Raw genomic sequence first — 17,146 nt, 5'->3', positions numbered from 1 at the left:
CCTGGTATGGGCCTGTGTGGCATGCTGCGTCCTCCTCCCCTAGGCTATGAGCATATGTGACTTATAAACTGCTGTCAATCTCAACTGTCCAGTGTCATGTGTTTGGTCATCCCCATAACCCTAGGGCCAGAATGCCTCTCTCACTAACAGGGTGACAAAAAGATAATTAAAACAACTACCAAAGAGGATGCCATTTCCTAGGACCCTTAAGTATAAAGTAGGTACACTGGTGTTTCTAATAGGATTATCCTGAGAAGTTAAACTGAAGGGTCTATAATGTTATCTTCATGGACACCTAATTACATTTTGTGTAAACATCCCAACAGATTCTCCCATGATAAACTCAAGCAATTTTCAAGTTAAAGGTATTTATGTTATGTGCTACAGAAATGACATATCTATGTTACAGAATATTGAATGTTACATTAAATAAAGACCCCGCTATAATAAAATAGTGGGGAATTACAAGGAAACCAGTAGTTAAACCTAAAGGACATCTGCTTTCAGCCCCAGATCTTATTTTATCTCCACCTACTTGAGTGTTCCCATTTTCTAACAGGAAACATAATCTATAATTGGGATTTTCCACTGTGATGGGGAAAGGATAGTAGGCTTCTTGGGAGCCCATAAGGAGTCAGAGAAGGGGAGGTTAAACTGTCACTATGAATAAATCAGTCCACTTCCTTATCTAAAACTATACACAAATAAGTATACGCAACTATACACAACTATCCACAAAAGAATGATCTTAAAAGTCTAGTCAAGACCAACCATGGATCATGGATAGCCACCAAGACCATACGGGACCCATTTCCTTCTCAGAGCATCCTGGGGATATAAGTCCATTTTCTTTCAAGACTGAGAGACTGTAGAGGGCATCAGGAAAGGACACTGGTTTCTTCCTCCACTCTTAATCCCATGCATCAGAGTATCTTTCCACGAGTTACACTGCTGACTAGCTCTGTATTTATTTTTAGCTTCCTTGATTGGGAAACTAAGAAAAATCATAACATTTCTATCATACTGGGGTAACATCTTCGAAAGCTAGAGTCAGGGAAAATGGAAGTGAAAATAAACATGCATTCAAGAAGTAAGACAAACAGATTCACCTTGGACAGGGTCGCGAACATTTTATCATGGTTTCACACATTTTTAGGAGCAGAGAAAAGGCAGTAGAGAAGACAAATCTGCATTTAAATCTAGGCTCCACCATTCACCTGGCTGTAACTGGCAAGCTATTTAGGCTCTTCAATTTTATACTTCTCTAAACTATAAAACTGAGATAATACCACAGGCTATGAAGTTAAATGAAATAGTGTAAACATGCCTGGTACACACACTAGACAGGAAATAAAGACAAATTTTTAAAAGCAGGCATGAGAAGAGGGAGAACATCAAAGTCTATTAAGTAAACAGAATGACAAGAGGATCTAGGAAGTTTTTGTTCTTGACCACCCCTGGTAACCTCAGAATTCAGTCTGATGCCTGATCTATTTCTTTCATGAATGAAATAAATAAATAAATGGACTTTATCTTAACCTATCTCTCTCTCACACACACACACGCGTGCACGCACGCACGCACACACACACGCAGAGAAAAAAAAAAAACAAAGCAAAACAGGATAGTATGAGTAGGCAAAGCCAGCCTCTTCTTGTAAGGCCTGTGAGCTGAGAATGGCTTTTACATTTTTAAATAGTAACAAAAAAGAATCAAGAATAATATTTTTTGGCATGTGAAAATTACATAAAACTCAAATTTCAGTGTCCACAAATAAAGTTTCATTGGCACACAACCACACACATTCATTTCTGTACTGCTTGTAGCTACCTTTGCACTGTATCTGCAGAGTTGAAAAGTTGCAACAGAGATCATATAGCCTGTAAAGTCTAAAGTATTTACCATCTGACCCTTTATGGAAAAAGTTTGCTGACTTTTGGTATAGTAGATTACCCAGAGGAGCGATGTATCTTCTTTGGAGCAAAACTGCCTGCATTTGAATCCTAGCTCCACCACTTACGACATAAAATTGAGTAAGCTCTTTACCCCACTATACCTGTTTCCTCACCCATAAAATGAGGACAATAATAGTGCCCACCTGACAAGGCTTTATGAGGATTAAATGAATTAATACACATAACTAACAACAATGCCTGGTACATAGAAAGCTCACTTGTGCGCATTCTCTAATATTTAAAAAATATATTATTACTCTAGACACTAAAGAGTCTAGAAATATAAAAATGACTTCAGAGAGAAGCTTCTGCATTATCAGTCATGTGAAGCAGCTCATCACCAGCGTACATGTCTGAGTAAAGAACTCCTGAAATGAGGTCATGTGAGCCACGGTTTTGCAGCAAGTCACTCTGGGGCATGTTTTCCACGTTTAATTTCACTGTTTCTTTTGAATAGCTTACTACTTCACTACTTCTTTGGGGCAGCTGACTACTGCCATCTCCTATCTCTAAACGAATTTCGGTAACCAACATAAATGACTAATTGAGAGGTATCCCATTAGATTTCAAGGTACTTTTTAAAGCAACTTTCTGAAAGCTAGCTTTCTGTCTCTTTGGTAAATAATGATCATAATGACTGACAACCTCAATGGGCCACACGGGCTGAAAAGGACTACAAGTGACATAAGAAGCATGTGTCACTTATGCAATGAGGCTGCTGACTCCTTTGGTAATGAGAACATCTTGCAATGTAAAGTACCTTATTTCTTTTCTAAATACAGGTTTCTGTACTGGACTAAGGTAGAAAGAGTCTAGTGGTTAGCACTTCAAAACACTGATCTCTTGTCTTTCTTGTGGAAAGACAAAGCATCATCTATTCCTCCGTCTGTGATGTGGGCTCGGTTACCCTGGCTTTTTCCTGAGCTCCTGGTGGGGTAGGCTTTGAGCAGTGAGGTGACACAAGGAGGAAGACTGTTCTCACGCAGGCGAAACAGTGCTGACAGACTCTGCCTTTCTCAACTACCTCCAAGGTGACAAAAGCCTTCTAGGGACAGAGATTAACTACCCTAAACTTTCCATTCATTCTAAAACTTTCTATATTAAAAAGCAAAACAAACAAACAAAACACCCCCAAAACCTTTAATCTCAACTAGAATGGAGGGGGATAATGAGAGGGAAAGGGGGGAGCACTTTACTTTTCACTTTGTGCACCTTTAACTTAAAAAAAAAAAAAACCCACAAGAATTCTATATCTCTTACAAATAAATTAACACATAAAGAATTGAAAATCCCCATTCTCCTTTCTCTGCTTACTAATCTCAATTACTTTAAGCGTTCCTCATAAACGGTTATTATTATTTTTGTAATACTTGGGAAGGAAAGATCAGTGGCAAGGAAAAGAAGGGGCTGGAGACTGCCAACCCCATCCGGACTCGCCCTAAAATGCAAAAAAATCACACCATGTTGACATATGGATCTAGCAATGGCTTTCGGTACACTTCCTGTAGACAGCCTATAAATGAACACACTTCTAACACTCTATACTGTCTACACCCACCAGGGAAAATGATAAATTCCTTGTAAGGTAATCCAGGGAAGAAAGAATGTTTTCACACTAACATCAGGTAAGTATAGTGAAATAGAGGCTTCTATAAACTCCAACATATCTGTTCACAGTCACAGATTCTACTTACAGAATCTGGCCAAAAGGGCATTAGCAGAAATATTTACTGAAGCCAAGATTTCAATGAGCAGGCAAAGAAGACATTAATTTGTAGAGTACAGAAGAGCATACAAAAATACTTTGAGTCTTAATAGTAAGCAGGCTCAATAAGAATTAATGATGCTTAGAATAACTACCATCAAGAGTCAATCTAATAAGAAAACAGCTAAGAACTCATTGTAGCCTACCGTATGAAAGCATCGACAGTTACTAAAGTGGTAACTACTGGATATAAAAACATACCTCAACCCACTTTACCATCAAAAAAGGTCCTGAACTATCAGAGCTAATGTATTCGCTTATTTTTGAGGTATTTAATTTTGCCCTACAAAAAGATTTCAGATATTTTAATGATACCAAAACCGATTTCTTTAATAGTCATAGAACTTTCACTCTTCTGATCTTTATGTTCTTCATTAAAGCCTGAGTGCTGATTTTCATTTTGAAAGTTCCTTTTCTACTCTCCCGAAATATGGTGGCTCAGCACACGATGTGCAGTCAGTACTCGTTAACTAGAAACAGAATTTAATACGTTAAGAGGAAAGCTGTAATCTATTAGAGCTCTCACAGGTTATTTGTGCAAATCCATAGCATATTTTACCTGGCTTCTGAACAGCGAACACATGGGATTTTATCAGCTGTACGGTTAGAATACTAAAAGGTAAGAAGTTTTCTTAACATTTTTCTAAAAGATTTCAAAATGTTCTTAGGTGAGACGCTTACATCTTTCCCATCTCCAACTAGTCCATGGTACTGGGGTTTGTAACACACTTTATTTGGAGACAAAAGAACAAAGACTCTAAAATAATATATTTTGGCAGACTGATCCATGTTCAAATCCTGAAATAATTATATGCATAATTCACCCTATATAGGATGAATTATCTGCAGCGAAATCATTCTGATCATTTCCCATATACACAAAAACTGCACAGGCCCTTCACTGGGCTCTTGACGCTGGGACGTCTTAACTCTAAACTTTCCTATAGACTGCCCAGACTTCCTTCCAGTCTTACTACATGTAAAACACAGAGACGGTTTTATAAAACTTTAATTTTTTTTTTTTTTTTTTTAGTGATACAATTGTCTATTTTCTGAAAGAAAATGAAGCTATCTTAAGACCTGTACTACTTAAGAAACTATTAAAAACTGCTTCTGATCGGTGTGGGAATTAGACTCTGTCGCTTCTTTCTGCAGGTAAATGGAGAGGAATGGAATATTTCTTGTTTAACCAGTCCACAACATGGAAGGATACTCATTATGTATTTAATAAAGACAGATGCATGTGGGTCCTTTTAACTTAACCTCTCTTCTCCAAGGGAGCTCTGTTTCGGCAAATAGCAGTAATTCTCAAAATCAGTGTAACTGCTTTCCAAAATTAACAGATGTTTCCTGTACATTCTGGAAGCCTGGTCAGTGGGATACTGGTTTACTTAAAATGCAGCTGGCTTCTGACCTCATACAAGTAAAAGCAATATACAACCTGACAACTATTTACTCAGATGTTACCACCTGTTTTGTGCCAGGTATATGCTGGGGCCAGTGATACAAAGGTCTTACAATCTCCTATAATATTTATTCTTATATTTCACATATCTTATGTTTCATTTTTTTGGAGGTGGTCGTAGGGGAAGGTTAACAAAGTGCTACGACGGAATGATGAGTTAGTGCTGAACAATAGTAGTACAAGGTATACCCCTTCCTTTGGTTCACTAAAGAAAGTGAACCAAAAACCGGTACGTACATGAATGTTCACTATACTTTTATTTTTTAAGAGCCAAACAGTGGAAATGGCCTTTTAACTGGCCTTTCTTTAGTGAACCAAAGAAAGGGGTATACCTTGTACTACTTGGTATATAATTGTTATATTAAATGTTAGCTATTGCTTTTATTATACTATAAACAGGATATGCCAGGCAATACGCTATGGAAGGGAGTGGCTACACAAGCATCCACAAATTCACTTCCTCATTTTCAGTCTTTCAACAAAAATTTACTGTGTGCCTACAATATGTCTGGCACTGTTCTAGGCACTGGGGGTGAAGTGAAGTAACAACATTAAGTGCCTCTCATTCATGCATATTGGTATTATAGTAGGGGAGACAGATGAGCAAATAAAAAAATAAGGGGTATTTTGTTACCTTTCCTACATTGAAAGGAGAGAGAGATTTCCACAAAAGGTAACATTTGAGTTAAGTCTAGAAGGATGAGATAATCTGTTTGGGGCAAAGGGTATGTCAGGTAATGGAACAAACTGATGAAAGGGAATAGGGATGTTTAGGAATGTTAAGTCAGTCTTATACAAGTGGATAAGACCATAAGATTAGAAATGCCAACTGGGGCCAGATCACAAAAAGTCTTATATATTAAGCAACAGAGTTTGAATTTTGTTCTCTAGGGAGTGAGACACCAAATGATGCTTAATTATAAAATGTAATTCTTTAAAAAAAACAAACAAATAAGAATTCTCATTAGAAAAGGGACAAAAGAAATGGATTTCACTTTAGAGGATATACTGATGGCAAATATGCACATGAAAAGATAATTAACATCCTCAATATCCTTAGCCATCAAGGAAGTGCAAATTATACTACAATGGGATGTCACTACACACCTATCAGAATGGCAAAACAAAAAAGTGAGGAACACCAAGTGCTGGCCAGGATGGGGAGACACTGGCTCACTCACACATTACTGGTTAGAAAGTAAAATGGTAGTTACTCTGAAAAACATTTTGGCAGCTTCTTATAAAACTAACCATGCAATTACCACATAACGCACAATGGCACATTTGGGCATTTATCCTAGAGAAATGAGAATGAATATATGGTCACACAAAAACCGGTAGGTACATGAATGTTCACTATAGTTTTATTTTTTAAGAGCCAAACAGTGGAAATGGTCTTTTAACTGGGTGTCCTTGACCTGGCATATTATTCAGCAATAAAAAGGAAAGAACTATTCATGCATGCAATGACTGATGAATCTCCAGGGAATTATGCTGAATGAAAAAAGCCAAGTCCAAAGGGTTCCATACTATATGATTCCATGACATATAACATTTTTTGAAATGACAAAAATTTGAAATGTATTATTGGTTGTCAAGGATTGGGTCGTGGGGTGGCTGGGAGGTGGGTGTGATTTTAAAAGGGTAACTAAGGGGATGGATCTTTGTGGTGATGGAATTGTTCAGTATCTTGACCATGGTGGTGGATACACAGACCTACACATGTGATAAAACTGTATAGAACTAAATACATGAACACACTGAGTACAAACCTGGGGAAATCTAAATAAGATCAGTGGATTGTACTAATGTTAATATTCTGGCTGTGCTATTTTACTATAGTTTTATAAAATGTTACCATTATGAGAAATTAGCTAAAGTATACTTAGTTTTTCCTCTGTACTATTTCTTACAATTGCATGTGAATTTACAGTTATATCAATAACAATTTCAATTTTAAAAAATAATAAACTAGAATGTAAATACCTAGTTTATTATTTTTAAATGTGCGTAGTAACTGTCTTTAATTTATGACTTCGAGTCTGATCCTGACCCCTATCCCATTTCCAAATGTTGAGACCAGCGTGAGAAAAACATAATTAGAGGTAATTCTTTGCTTTTTGGTTTATCCAAGGTGAAATTAAGTTTATTAATTTCTATAAAAGTAAAATATTTTACAAAATTTTTCTGTAGAAATTCTATATAACACAATCTAAAAATCCAACTCTCTCTGAAATAGCTGATTAGCTACTAGGGAATAAAATCACTTGAAAATATTCCCTCTAGCAGTTAAAATGTCACTATATTTACGTAAGAACTTAGACACCTTTGAAATCAACTGTCATTAGGTAAGAGTCTTTGAGCACCAGAGTCGTGGAAAACTGGCAGATTGAGGCCATGGAATTTCAGCAGACTCCTATAACAAGAGTCTCCAGAGCAGTATCACCCCACTGTTCCTTTTCCATCCTCTGTTTTACTATAAAACATGGGGAAGAGGAAAGGCAGGAAATAAGTGATGTAGGGAAGTGAAACTTAGATGTACCTATACCTGAATACTAAAAACTGTAAGTATGTACTTATATGCTCTTTGATAATGAAACATCCCGAAAAATGAAGCCAATTGCGTAGCTATATCGGGGTAGATTTTAATTTGGATTAAATTGAGAGAAAAAACTAAAAATTCATTAAAAGTCTGAGTTATAGGATATTTTAAATAGTTTGAGTACTTTCATATACACGTATCTACCTTTAACAGCCAAGTAGAGAAGTCTTGCCAGGCTTACTTTAAAGCAGCCTATTATAATTTGCACTGTAATTATTTAATGCAAACAGTGTTAAAATGCCCAGCAGTGTGTGCGGAGAAGAAATTTAAATGCTTTCTGCAATATGATTTACAGCATTTACTTGCTTAAAATGAGACCAGCCAAGTTCAGTTGAGCCTAGGCAGGATGAATACAGATTAAGTCTCAAAGACGCATCTTAATCACTTTCAGGTTGGAGGTAGGTTTAGCAAGTCTCTTGGTGAACGGGGTCAGTGATTGTGACCCGTGTTGGCAGCGCCAGCAACGATGCTTTAAGAATTTCTCTCACCTACAGCCAAACTGAATGTGGTTCTTCACCCAGTTTCCAAGTCTTGCCCTCTCCACAATTCAAAGGCTCCAGAAATCCTACCCCCTCTACAAGAGAGACTGTATTACCTGTCTCTTTGGAGAAAAAAAACCTACCATTCATTTAAATCTATTTTTTCCATTAAAATAATAGGGATATTATGTTATTATAAAAGGCATTTCAGCCTTACAAAATTATTTACCTTGGGGAGCCATAAATAGTAATTAACTATTAAACTATAGTGCTTTAGATGTCAGAAAGTACTTGACAGAGAATGAAATGAGGAACAGGGATGAGATAAGCAACTGTCATGTAAATCAGTGGGGAAATATGAGACATGCATAGTCCTTTCTATGTCATTAATGTCCACATGTAACTGGTAAATGACAAGAACCATTTTAACTTGCTTTGAATAGCAGCCACCAATAACTTGACCAAATGCAAACATGGCACAATTAGTTCAGTTTCCGACCACTGAAGCATCTATTTCCTAACCATTAAAAGCTTTCCAATCAACGAGCTCTTCTTGCATGAAAGATCTGGGGCCTCTGAAATGCCTGTTAATATCTATACATATCACTGCAGGTGTCCCTGTTTTCCCTCTAGATTGTGAACAAATCAGGGTCAGTATTATTTTGTCCGTCACGGTCCCCTGGGTAGAAGATTCACAGACCTCCACCAATATTAAACATAAAAAATAAAATAATGGCAAAACAAATGCATTAAAGCCTAGAACAATATGAACATGTTCTGATTTAAAATTGATGTGTCTCAGGTCAGAAAATTTGGTTCCACACTCAGTTTATCTACATATTAGCTGTGTGCCCTTGGTCAAGTTATTTAACCTTATTAAGTCCTAGTTTCCCCAACTGTAAAAGAAGATAGTATCTATTTCATAGGATTGTAGGGACTAAATAACACATGAGAGCTCCTAGCTTAATGCTGGACATGTCAGAAATGTTAAGTAAATAGTAGCCATTACTACTAAGCATAGAATCCATGATATTTGATGTTAATAGCTTTTCTTATCTTTGATATTGTCTGGTTGATAAACTTTAGGTGAAGTGGGGAAAAAAACAGGTTGATGGGGAGAAGCTGGAAGGAAGAAAATTTTGTTAACATATACTAGTAGGAACAGATATTTTTTGGCTGAAAGCTTCTGCTTAATTTGAATACTCATCCCCCATCCCACTTTCCGCCTTCCCCGCCGAAATCACCATTTAAAAAATCAGAGCCATATAACCCTGTGTTCTTATGTAGCTGTATGCAGCCCATCTTCCTGATAGAGGTACCACTATCTGCTTTAACAGGATAAAAATGGCAGTGGTACAAACAAACCTGAATCTTTTGGAACTAAAATCACTTGAGGTTTCTAAATCTTATTTTCTCCGTAATGCTTCCACAATAGCCTTAGAAGGGACAATGTGATAATGTGAAGCACCTGGTTGGAGCCTTGGTTTTCCAAAGTCTCATCTCTGTGGTGTGGGGAAAGTCAAGTCTTGTTGGGCTTGGTTTCATTCGTGAATGAGGAGGCTGGATTGGATAATTTACAATTCCTTTAGTTCTAAAATTTAATGATTCTATGACTACATTTAACCTAAAACCATTAAAAGACATACCTGAATTTCCAAATTTTTCAAACTACCCAAAGGCCCCCATTTAAGTTTCCCCACTCAAACTTTTGCTACCAAATAAATTAGACCTGGACTCGTGAATGACCTCATTATCTCTCCCTGCCCCCTTCCAAGTTCTTCACATAACCTGACAGGGTTGTAGAGAGGAACTGTGCTTTATCCTCATGTTTCTAACAGTGAAGCTCTGAAAAGAAAAGTTAAGTAGTAAAAAAGCTACTCATTTAAGTCGAAATCTGTTTACTTATGACTGCCACTATATCTAAAGACCATTGAAAAAACAGTTACCAATTATTTCTTCTTTATATATCTACTTTCCTAGACTTGAAATTAGTTATCAAACAATTTAAATCAGAATTGCTTTCTAGATTAAGAAAAAAAAAAGCTATTCTAAATTTATTAAAACACGAATCTATCCTTTAATTCCTAATGTTTCAAATGATACTAACATATGCCAAAGTATATCAACTGTTATAAATATGTTACCAAGAAACTGACTACAAAAAAAATATATGATCTAAGTAAAACAAAGTGTTCAGCAGAATCCACGAGGGCTAAAGGAACAAGTGGTTACACCATTTCAAACATAAAAAGGCTAAATGTGTTTTGTTTTCCGTTTTATTTTTATCCAAACATTCAGGAGAAACTGACTTCTTTGTTCAGTGTTTATTATTTTACCTTTCCTGAATCAGAAACCAAAACTCTTCGATAAATGGGAGAGTCTGGTAAACAGACCCTTGAACATGAGGAATCAGAACCACTAATCCAGTTGCATTTCCATCTTTGTCCACTTTTCCTGAAGCCACTACCACCATGATTCAATTTCTTTATGTATAAAAGGGTATAACACCAAATACAACCTTACTCTAATTCATACTTATATGAAACTAAAATGGACTTATAATACATGCAAATGTATTGCATGTATTATTGCAACAAGGGTTGAGAAACCTAAAAGATAACTGCAGAAAACAGCTACTCTTCCTAGAAATACTATCATAGTACTTTACTCCACTGATATAGTCTATTTAGCTGGCCCAATTTTTATAGTTCCAATGATTATCTCTGCCTGATGTCAAAACTACTTACAAAAACATTTTTTCCTCTCCAGAGATCCACGAACACAATTACCAGACCCAGACTAAACCACCAAAGTAGATTTTTCTACACCACCCAGAAGAATAGTAGGCAGCTCTGTTCTTGAACTTAACTTTTAAGCTCAGTATTTAATAAAAAGGTTAGCACTTCTTTGTAGTGTCCCACACCCAAATGTGCTACAACTCGAATGACTCTTTGTACCTAATATAGTTTTAGGAAAGTATTATAATAAATATACTCATATAAACATTTCTACTTTTTTAAATAAAGGATTTTCCTTAAATACCCAGTTAATCTATGCAATGCCAGGAAAAGATGATCCATTTAAAAGAAATGTCTGGAAGAACACAGAAAGCTTACAAAAGTAATATACAAGCACAAGCATTACTTATGAATATCTGAAATAAGAACACACTCATCCCCTTATGTACAAATGTGAGTGCACATCTGGAATGTCCCTGAACCACCTGGTGTACTGCTGAACCAAAGTTCATCTTACACAGTTCAGCTTGTTCCCTTCTCCCTTAATATTTTCCTCAACACACTAACCTTTTCCTCCTTGAATGCACGAGCATTAAAAGTCATAAAAACTATTCATTTAAGTTTACTGCTCTGTTTCAGTCCTGCTACGGTCTCATTTTCTATTACTTTCCATTATATTTTTCATATATTAGAAGCTAAATATGTTCTTGTGGGCTGGCTGGGAACCTAATTCCTACTCACAGTTATTTCTACTGCAAAAAAATGCATTCTGAGTTCCAGACATCCCACTAATACATTTAAAACATTCACAGACTGATGGATTATCTGATTACCTTTACCTATCAGGTCCTTACAGGAATTTAAGATGCTTAGGAAAAGAATGAGCCCCTCCTTGTCACCTTGCCATATGCCCTTTCCCAAAAGGTTCACACTGAGAATATTTCTCCAGGATATGGGTCAGAAGCTCATTTTGCAAAGCAATTTCTGTCTCGCTGGTATAATTAACTGCAATTTTATGAAAACAAATCATCATATTCTTGGCTAAATTATAAAATGTTTAGATTTTTACTATTCAAAACTTTAATAAAAACCCAGCAATGGAAAACTAATCAATTATCTCTAAATATAAGGCCACCTTTTTCCCGCAAAATGTGCAGATATTGACTATCTTGGTAGTTTTACCATGCAACACAGGATGTGTGTATGTGTGTGTGTGTGTGTGTGTATGTGCGTGCGCCCATACAATCACAATGTTGAATATTTGTTCTCTCATCTCTGACTAAAAATACACCTCTAAAAATATAAAATAGGATCTTACTATATTAAAGCATATATATTTGATAAAATATCACTTACATGTTTTGGCAGGAAATGAGGCCAAAGCAATAGAGCTGGACAAAATACTGCAATTAACTAATTACTAATACTTATTTAAAAAGGAAAAGGAAAAGCTTTATTGCCAAGAAATAAAATTGAATGTTTCTAGCTGCAGTTTCAAATGTAAGGTTAAGTATATAAACACATTTGCCAAAACTGTGTGGCTATGATTCCAACACAAGAAACACAAAATTAAAGAGTCATACAAATATTTGATATTTCCTGAGCTGATGCTGAAAATAACTCACAGGAAAAGGGCTGCTGTTAAGATATATGAGTCCCAACCCCCTTCCTCTAACTGCATAATCTTGTAGATGCTATGACAGCATGGAAATGCTCATTAGGGCTATTAAGTTATACTCTAATCATTATTAAAATTCACCAGTACCACCAGATGGTAAATGAAACCCAAGAGAGGTATCTTCTAGACCAGTTTGGTGATCTGTAATACAAATGCCATAATGGGATTTGAGACAACTTATTAATGCCACTTGATGGCTCTTTAAGCCCAGTTTTGTGTTTAAAATGGTGAAAAAACAAACAAAAAAATTTAGTATTTTCCTTCATCAGAGATGAGGGCATACTGATTAACTAAAAAGAAATGATTTTGAAGTTTATTTTATTTTGAATTCTGGTGCTTGAGGAAAATCAAAATATAAATTCAAACTTGTTAAGCTATAGGGACTTCTGGGCAGAGTTTCAAGACACAGCAATACACATTTGTTGATTCCTCTCTTCTCAGTCTGCGATGGGGCTCCTTCACCCAGAGCACTGATGAAACTACTTTTCTCAAGGTTAGAAAGTGATCTCTAATCGCCAAATCCAATCACATCTATTTTACAAGCCTTGGGTCAAGTGTCACCACCTCTGGGAAGTCATCTTTACTACCCTTCTGGAGTACAGCTCAGACAAAGCTTGGATGAATAAAACCATGTTGTCTTATCATTCATTGTCTGCTGTCTCAAGCGGGCACTTCCTTCCACCTTTGAACGTGCATTGCTTGACAGATGGTCAGTATTCCGGAATAAATAAACTGAGGGCATGCTAGGTGACCTAGGAAAACTCAATTATCATACATTTTCTTTGAAGTGCTTACAGTAAGAACAAACTAAAACAACAGAGGGAAACCTGGAATGTTTCCAGGGAAATTTTTTTCTTGGTTAAAGAATCAAGAAAGCTGCTATAATTTCAAGAAAAAAATTCCAACATTGGACACTATTATTTTGCTGATTTGTCTATAACTCTTTAATAAAGGCCCATATTTTCAGATATACTTATGGAAATCAAACCTCTAAAATAATAGTAACTGAGCACGTATTACCTGCATGCAGTGAGAGAAATGCCCATTGCCTGCTAGTTGTTTTAGATTTATTAGGCCTGAAATCTTTGGGGGAAGAGAATGCGTAACTATATCCAAAATACACCAAAAATAATTCGGAGTGGCACACAATCTTATTTCCAACAAAAGTGCTTCTAAGAACCCAGAGCAGTGTCGCAATGATGACCTCACTGGGAACACCTGAAAGCTACAGTGTCTATGGCCATAGGAACTCCCCTGCACCCTCCTTCACCTTCAGATTTGGCCAGACTTCCTTCCTCATTGCCGGATTTCCCCAGTGCCACTCCTTACCCACCCAGATCCCCTCCCCCCCTTTCTTCTACTCACTCTTGCCTAAGGGTCAGAAACTCAATTAGCAGTATCACGCAGTTAGCAAAGGAGAACAGTGAAGGTGAGAGGGAAGGGACAGAAGAAAAAAGGAAGGCAAAGAAAATCCAGGGCGTACTGAGTCCCAACCACGCAGCCCTTCCTTTCTCCTTATCGCTCCCAAAGCTTTACAATCTTTCTCACACAGCAAGCCCAGCCTCCAGTTTCCTCATTCTTCTTTAGTCACCTCATCCTTTCCACAAACCCTGAAGCCTCAGACCCAGTGAATTTGCTCCTCCGACATCCTGGTGCTCAACCCCACCCCGGCTGACCCTCCTGCTTCAGCCCAAGAAAGTGCTGAGAGGAAGAATTCACCTGGGAAGAGGAGGCCAGGACAGTAACGGTTACTATAATTTGGGGGCTAAACTTTACCACCATTACCAAAACTGTTTCTTTGGGAAGTATAGTCCGAATTTCGAATTATCATGAACTTTCAGAACACAACCCTATCTGGAACTGGGGACTGCCCATTATTTTCTGATAACTTATAAATGTGTTGTTATAAATTTGTAAATGTTAAGCTAGTTCATGAAACATCTACATTCTAAAAAAGGTGACCAGATGGGCTACCCCCAAACTTGCCAAATGTCTGTTTGATCTGGAATCTGGTTGGCTATTATATGTAGACTGTAATTATTAAATATGTAGACAGTATAAACTAGCCCGTAGGTATGATCCACACTTCCCTAACGGTTGAGAAACTGTTACATTCTTCCGATTCACTCCAACAGAAAAATCTTAAACAGGGTTCATGTGCATTTTTTCTTATCATTTTAGAACCCTAGGGTGTTTGATTTTGAATTAATTACTGTAAAGAACAGGTCTATAGTTTCAATAGCCAGACTAGCAAACAATTTCGACTTGGATCCTCTCAGCTTGCCTGAAATGCATGCCCCACTTCTCATTTACCTTATTTTAGGGTGTCCAGGTGCCCTCTTCACGAAGGCTTGGATTTTTGCTTTCTCTGTCTCTCCAATGTTTTTTTACAAAAGGTACAATCTCCCAGGCAAAACTGTTATTCTGGTCCTATGACTGAAGGCTTTTGATTCAGCTGGCACATTTTAGGAGTCTCAAGCCTGTTTAGAGCTCTCTGCTCCAGGCCTAAAAATAAATCTCCATGGAAAATTCAAAAGCAGAGCTCACCCACTCGTCACCAGGCTGCCCTACTTGAGGACCCGTAACCTATCGAAAGCTACCCTTGGTTTTCTGTGGCCTTGAGAAAGAACCCTCCTTATGAATGCCACCCAGGTGCACTGGCAGGCTGTGTACATTACCCATTCCGATCTGGCTCCCCCAAAGTGAACAATGGGGCTTCTAACTGTATAAGAAGCACAACAGATAAAGGACAAGTTCTAGACATTTACAGCTTGTGTTAGAGAAAATGACAAACCCTTAGGATTTAAGCATGAGGGCCAATAGGAAACTTATACACCAAGGGCCAAACTCCAATTTCAAGAAAAAACTTTACCTTACCTAACAATAGTAGCATATCATAAAGAAGCCAAATTCATTCTTCTTGTACACACATATACACACCACTACACAAAAGCATGTTAAAAGGAGGATAATACCAACAAAATTGTTTCATAGAGGGAAGAGCAGACGTGAAAATAGACAAATTTTTTTAAAAGTTGGATACTTGACTCCAATTCTCCATCAAAATATTTAGGCCAAGGAAGAGGCTTATGCCTGGGTCCTAATGTTCAGAGAGTAGACAGTTGTCAACAGAATAGTCAGCTATGAGACAAGTTAGGCAAGGAGGGTAAGTCATCTTGTATGGGTCAAGGAGGAAGGGCAGAAAAGATTATGAATAAAGAAAAATGCTATAATATGTGAAATTAAAAAAATAATTTATTTTACTTGGTGCACTACGATTTTAATAGACAATTTATTCAATTTACCCAATAATCTTTTTAGCCCCTACTATGTATCATGTATGTTAATATTTCTATGAAAGTCCCATTTTAAGACGTGAGTATTCAGAGCTTGAAGTTAGAGACCTAAGAAGAATATGAAGACTTCAAAAAGGGCCTATGGGTTTTGTGTTAAACACAACATCAATGCCTTAATACAGTGCAAAGACTCCCTTTGTGACTGTGGAGAAAGGAGGCAGCAGCTGAAGTGGTTGCTTCCGTTGCCTCTTTTTCATTCATTCTCTTGTACACCCCCAACCAACGTCTACTGATCCCTACTAAGCCCCTTGGTGGGCCTCATGCAGGACAAAAAGATATGATCAGACCTCTTCATGGAGCCTAAAGCCGGATACAGAACATCAGACAGATCAGTAAAGAACCACACCATAAGACAGATTGAGGGAAAGGCTGTGAGGACACCACAGCATAACTGGGAAGTCAGAATAGGAAGTAAACATTTCCCACTAGGCAACTGTACAAGCTTTATGAAGCCAATGATTGCTGAGCTGGGCCATCAAGGATGGGCAAGGTTTCAATAAGATGGATGGCATAAGTATACTAAGGGCTGAAAGCGCCTACACAAAAATAAGAAAGGAGAGTAGTTAATGTGTTTCCTGTATTTTTCCCATATCCTTTTGAAGTTAGCACTTATACTAGCCTTTGACAGATAAAATAACTAATCCTCAGAGTGGTAACTTTTGCAAACTTAGAGGTTCCACCTGACAAGGGTATCAAAGGTAAATGCATAGATTTCAATAACCTCACAGATTTCTTACACCGAGCATATACACCTCACTCAATTGGCCAATTTCCTCCCCTAGGTACTTCAATCTTGCACTGCAAATACCCATTCTGACTAAATGATAAAAGAGACTGCCCTTTGGAATAATTTAACATATGCTTACCTGACCCACTCTCACCAAGTGATCTCCCTCTGTGTGCAATTTTACCTGTCGCACGGGGTTGCTGAAGATTAATTTCAGTGATGGATGTGAAAGTGCAGTGTCTGTCTGGCACAAGAGTGTTACCTGGAATGTTGATGTGTAGGTCCAAGTTGCAGCTGACCATCTGGGGGTTCATATGGCTCTTCTACCTCATACACATTTGCATCAGAGTCCTCCACGCTGCTGGAATTCTGCCATTCCGA

The 17,146-nt window shown here is 37.3% G+C and overlaps 1 protein-coding gene across 1 annotated transcript in view; it reads right to left on the bottom strand.

Moving 5' to 3' along the window:
* Nucleotides 1-17,146, bottom strand: part of FGD6 (FYVE, RhoGEF and PH domain containing 6) — a 98,896-nt gene that overhangs the window by 73,881 nt on the left and 7,869 nt on the right. Inside the window, 1 exon segment of the mRNA XM_006914602.3 lies at nt 17,028-17,145. Within this exon segment, the coding sequence (XP_006914664.1) occupies nt 17,028-17,145 (118 nt within the window).

The sequence above is a fragment of the Pteropus alecto genome, unplaced genomic scaffold (genome assembly GCF_000325575.1).
Source record: "Pteropus alecto unplaced genomic scaffold, ASM32557v1 scaffold94, whole genome shotgun sequence".
NCBI classification, from domain to species: Eukaryota; Metazoa; Chordata; class Mammalia; order Chiroptera; family Pteropodidae; genus Pteropus; species Pteropus alecto.
Note: the sequence above shows the minus strand (reverse complement) of the source record. Positions and strands in the feature narration are given on the sequence as shown.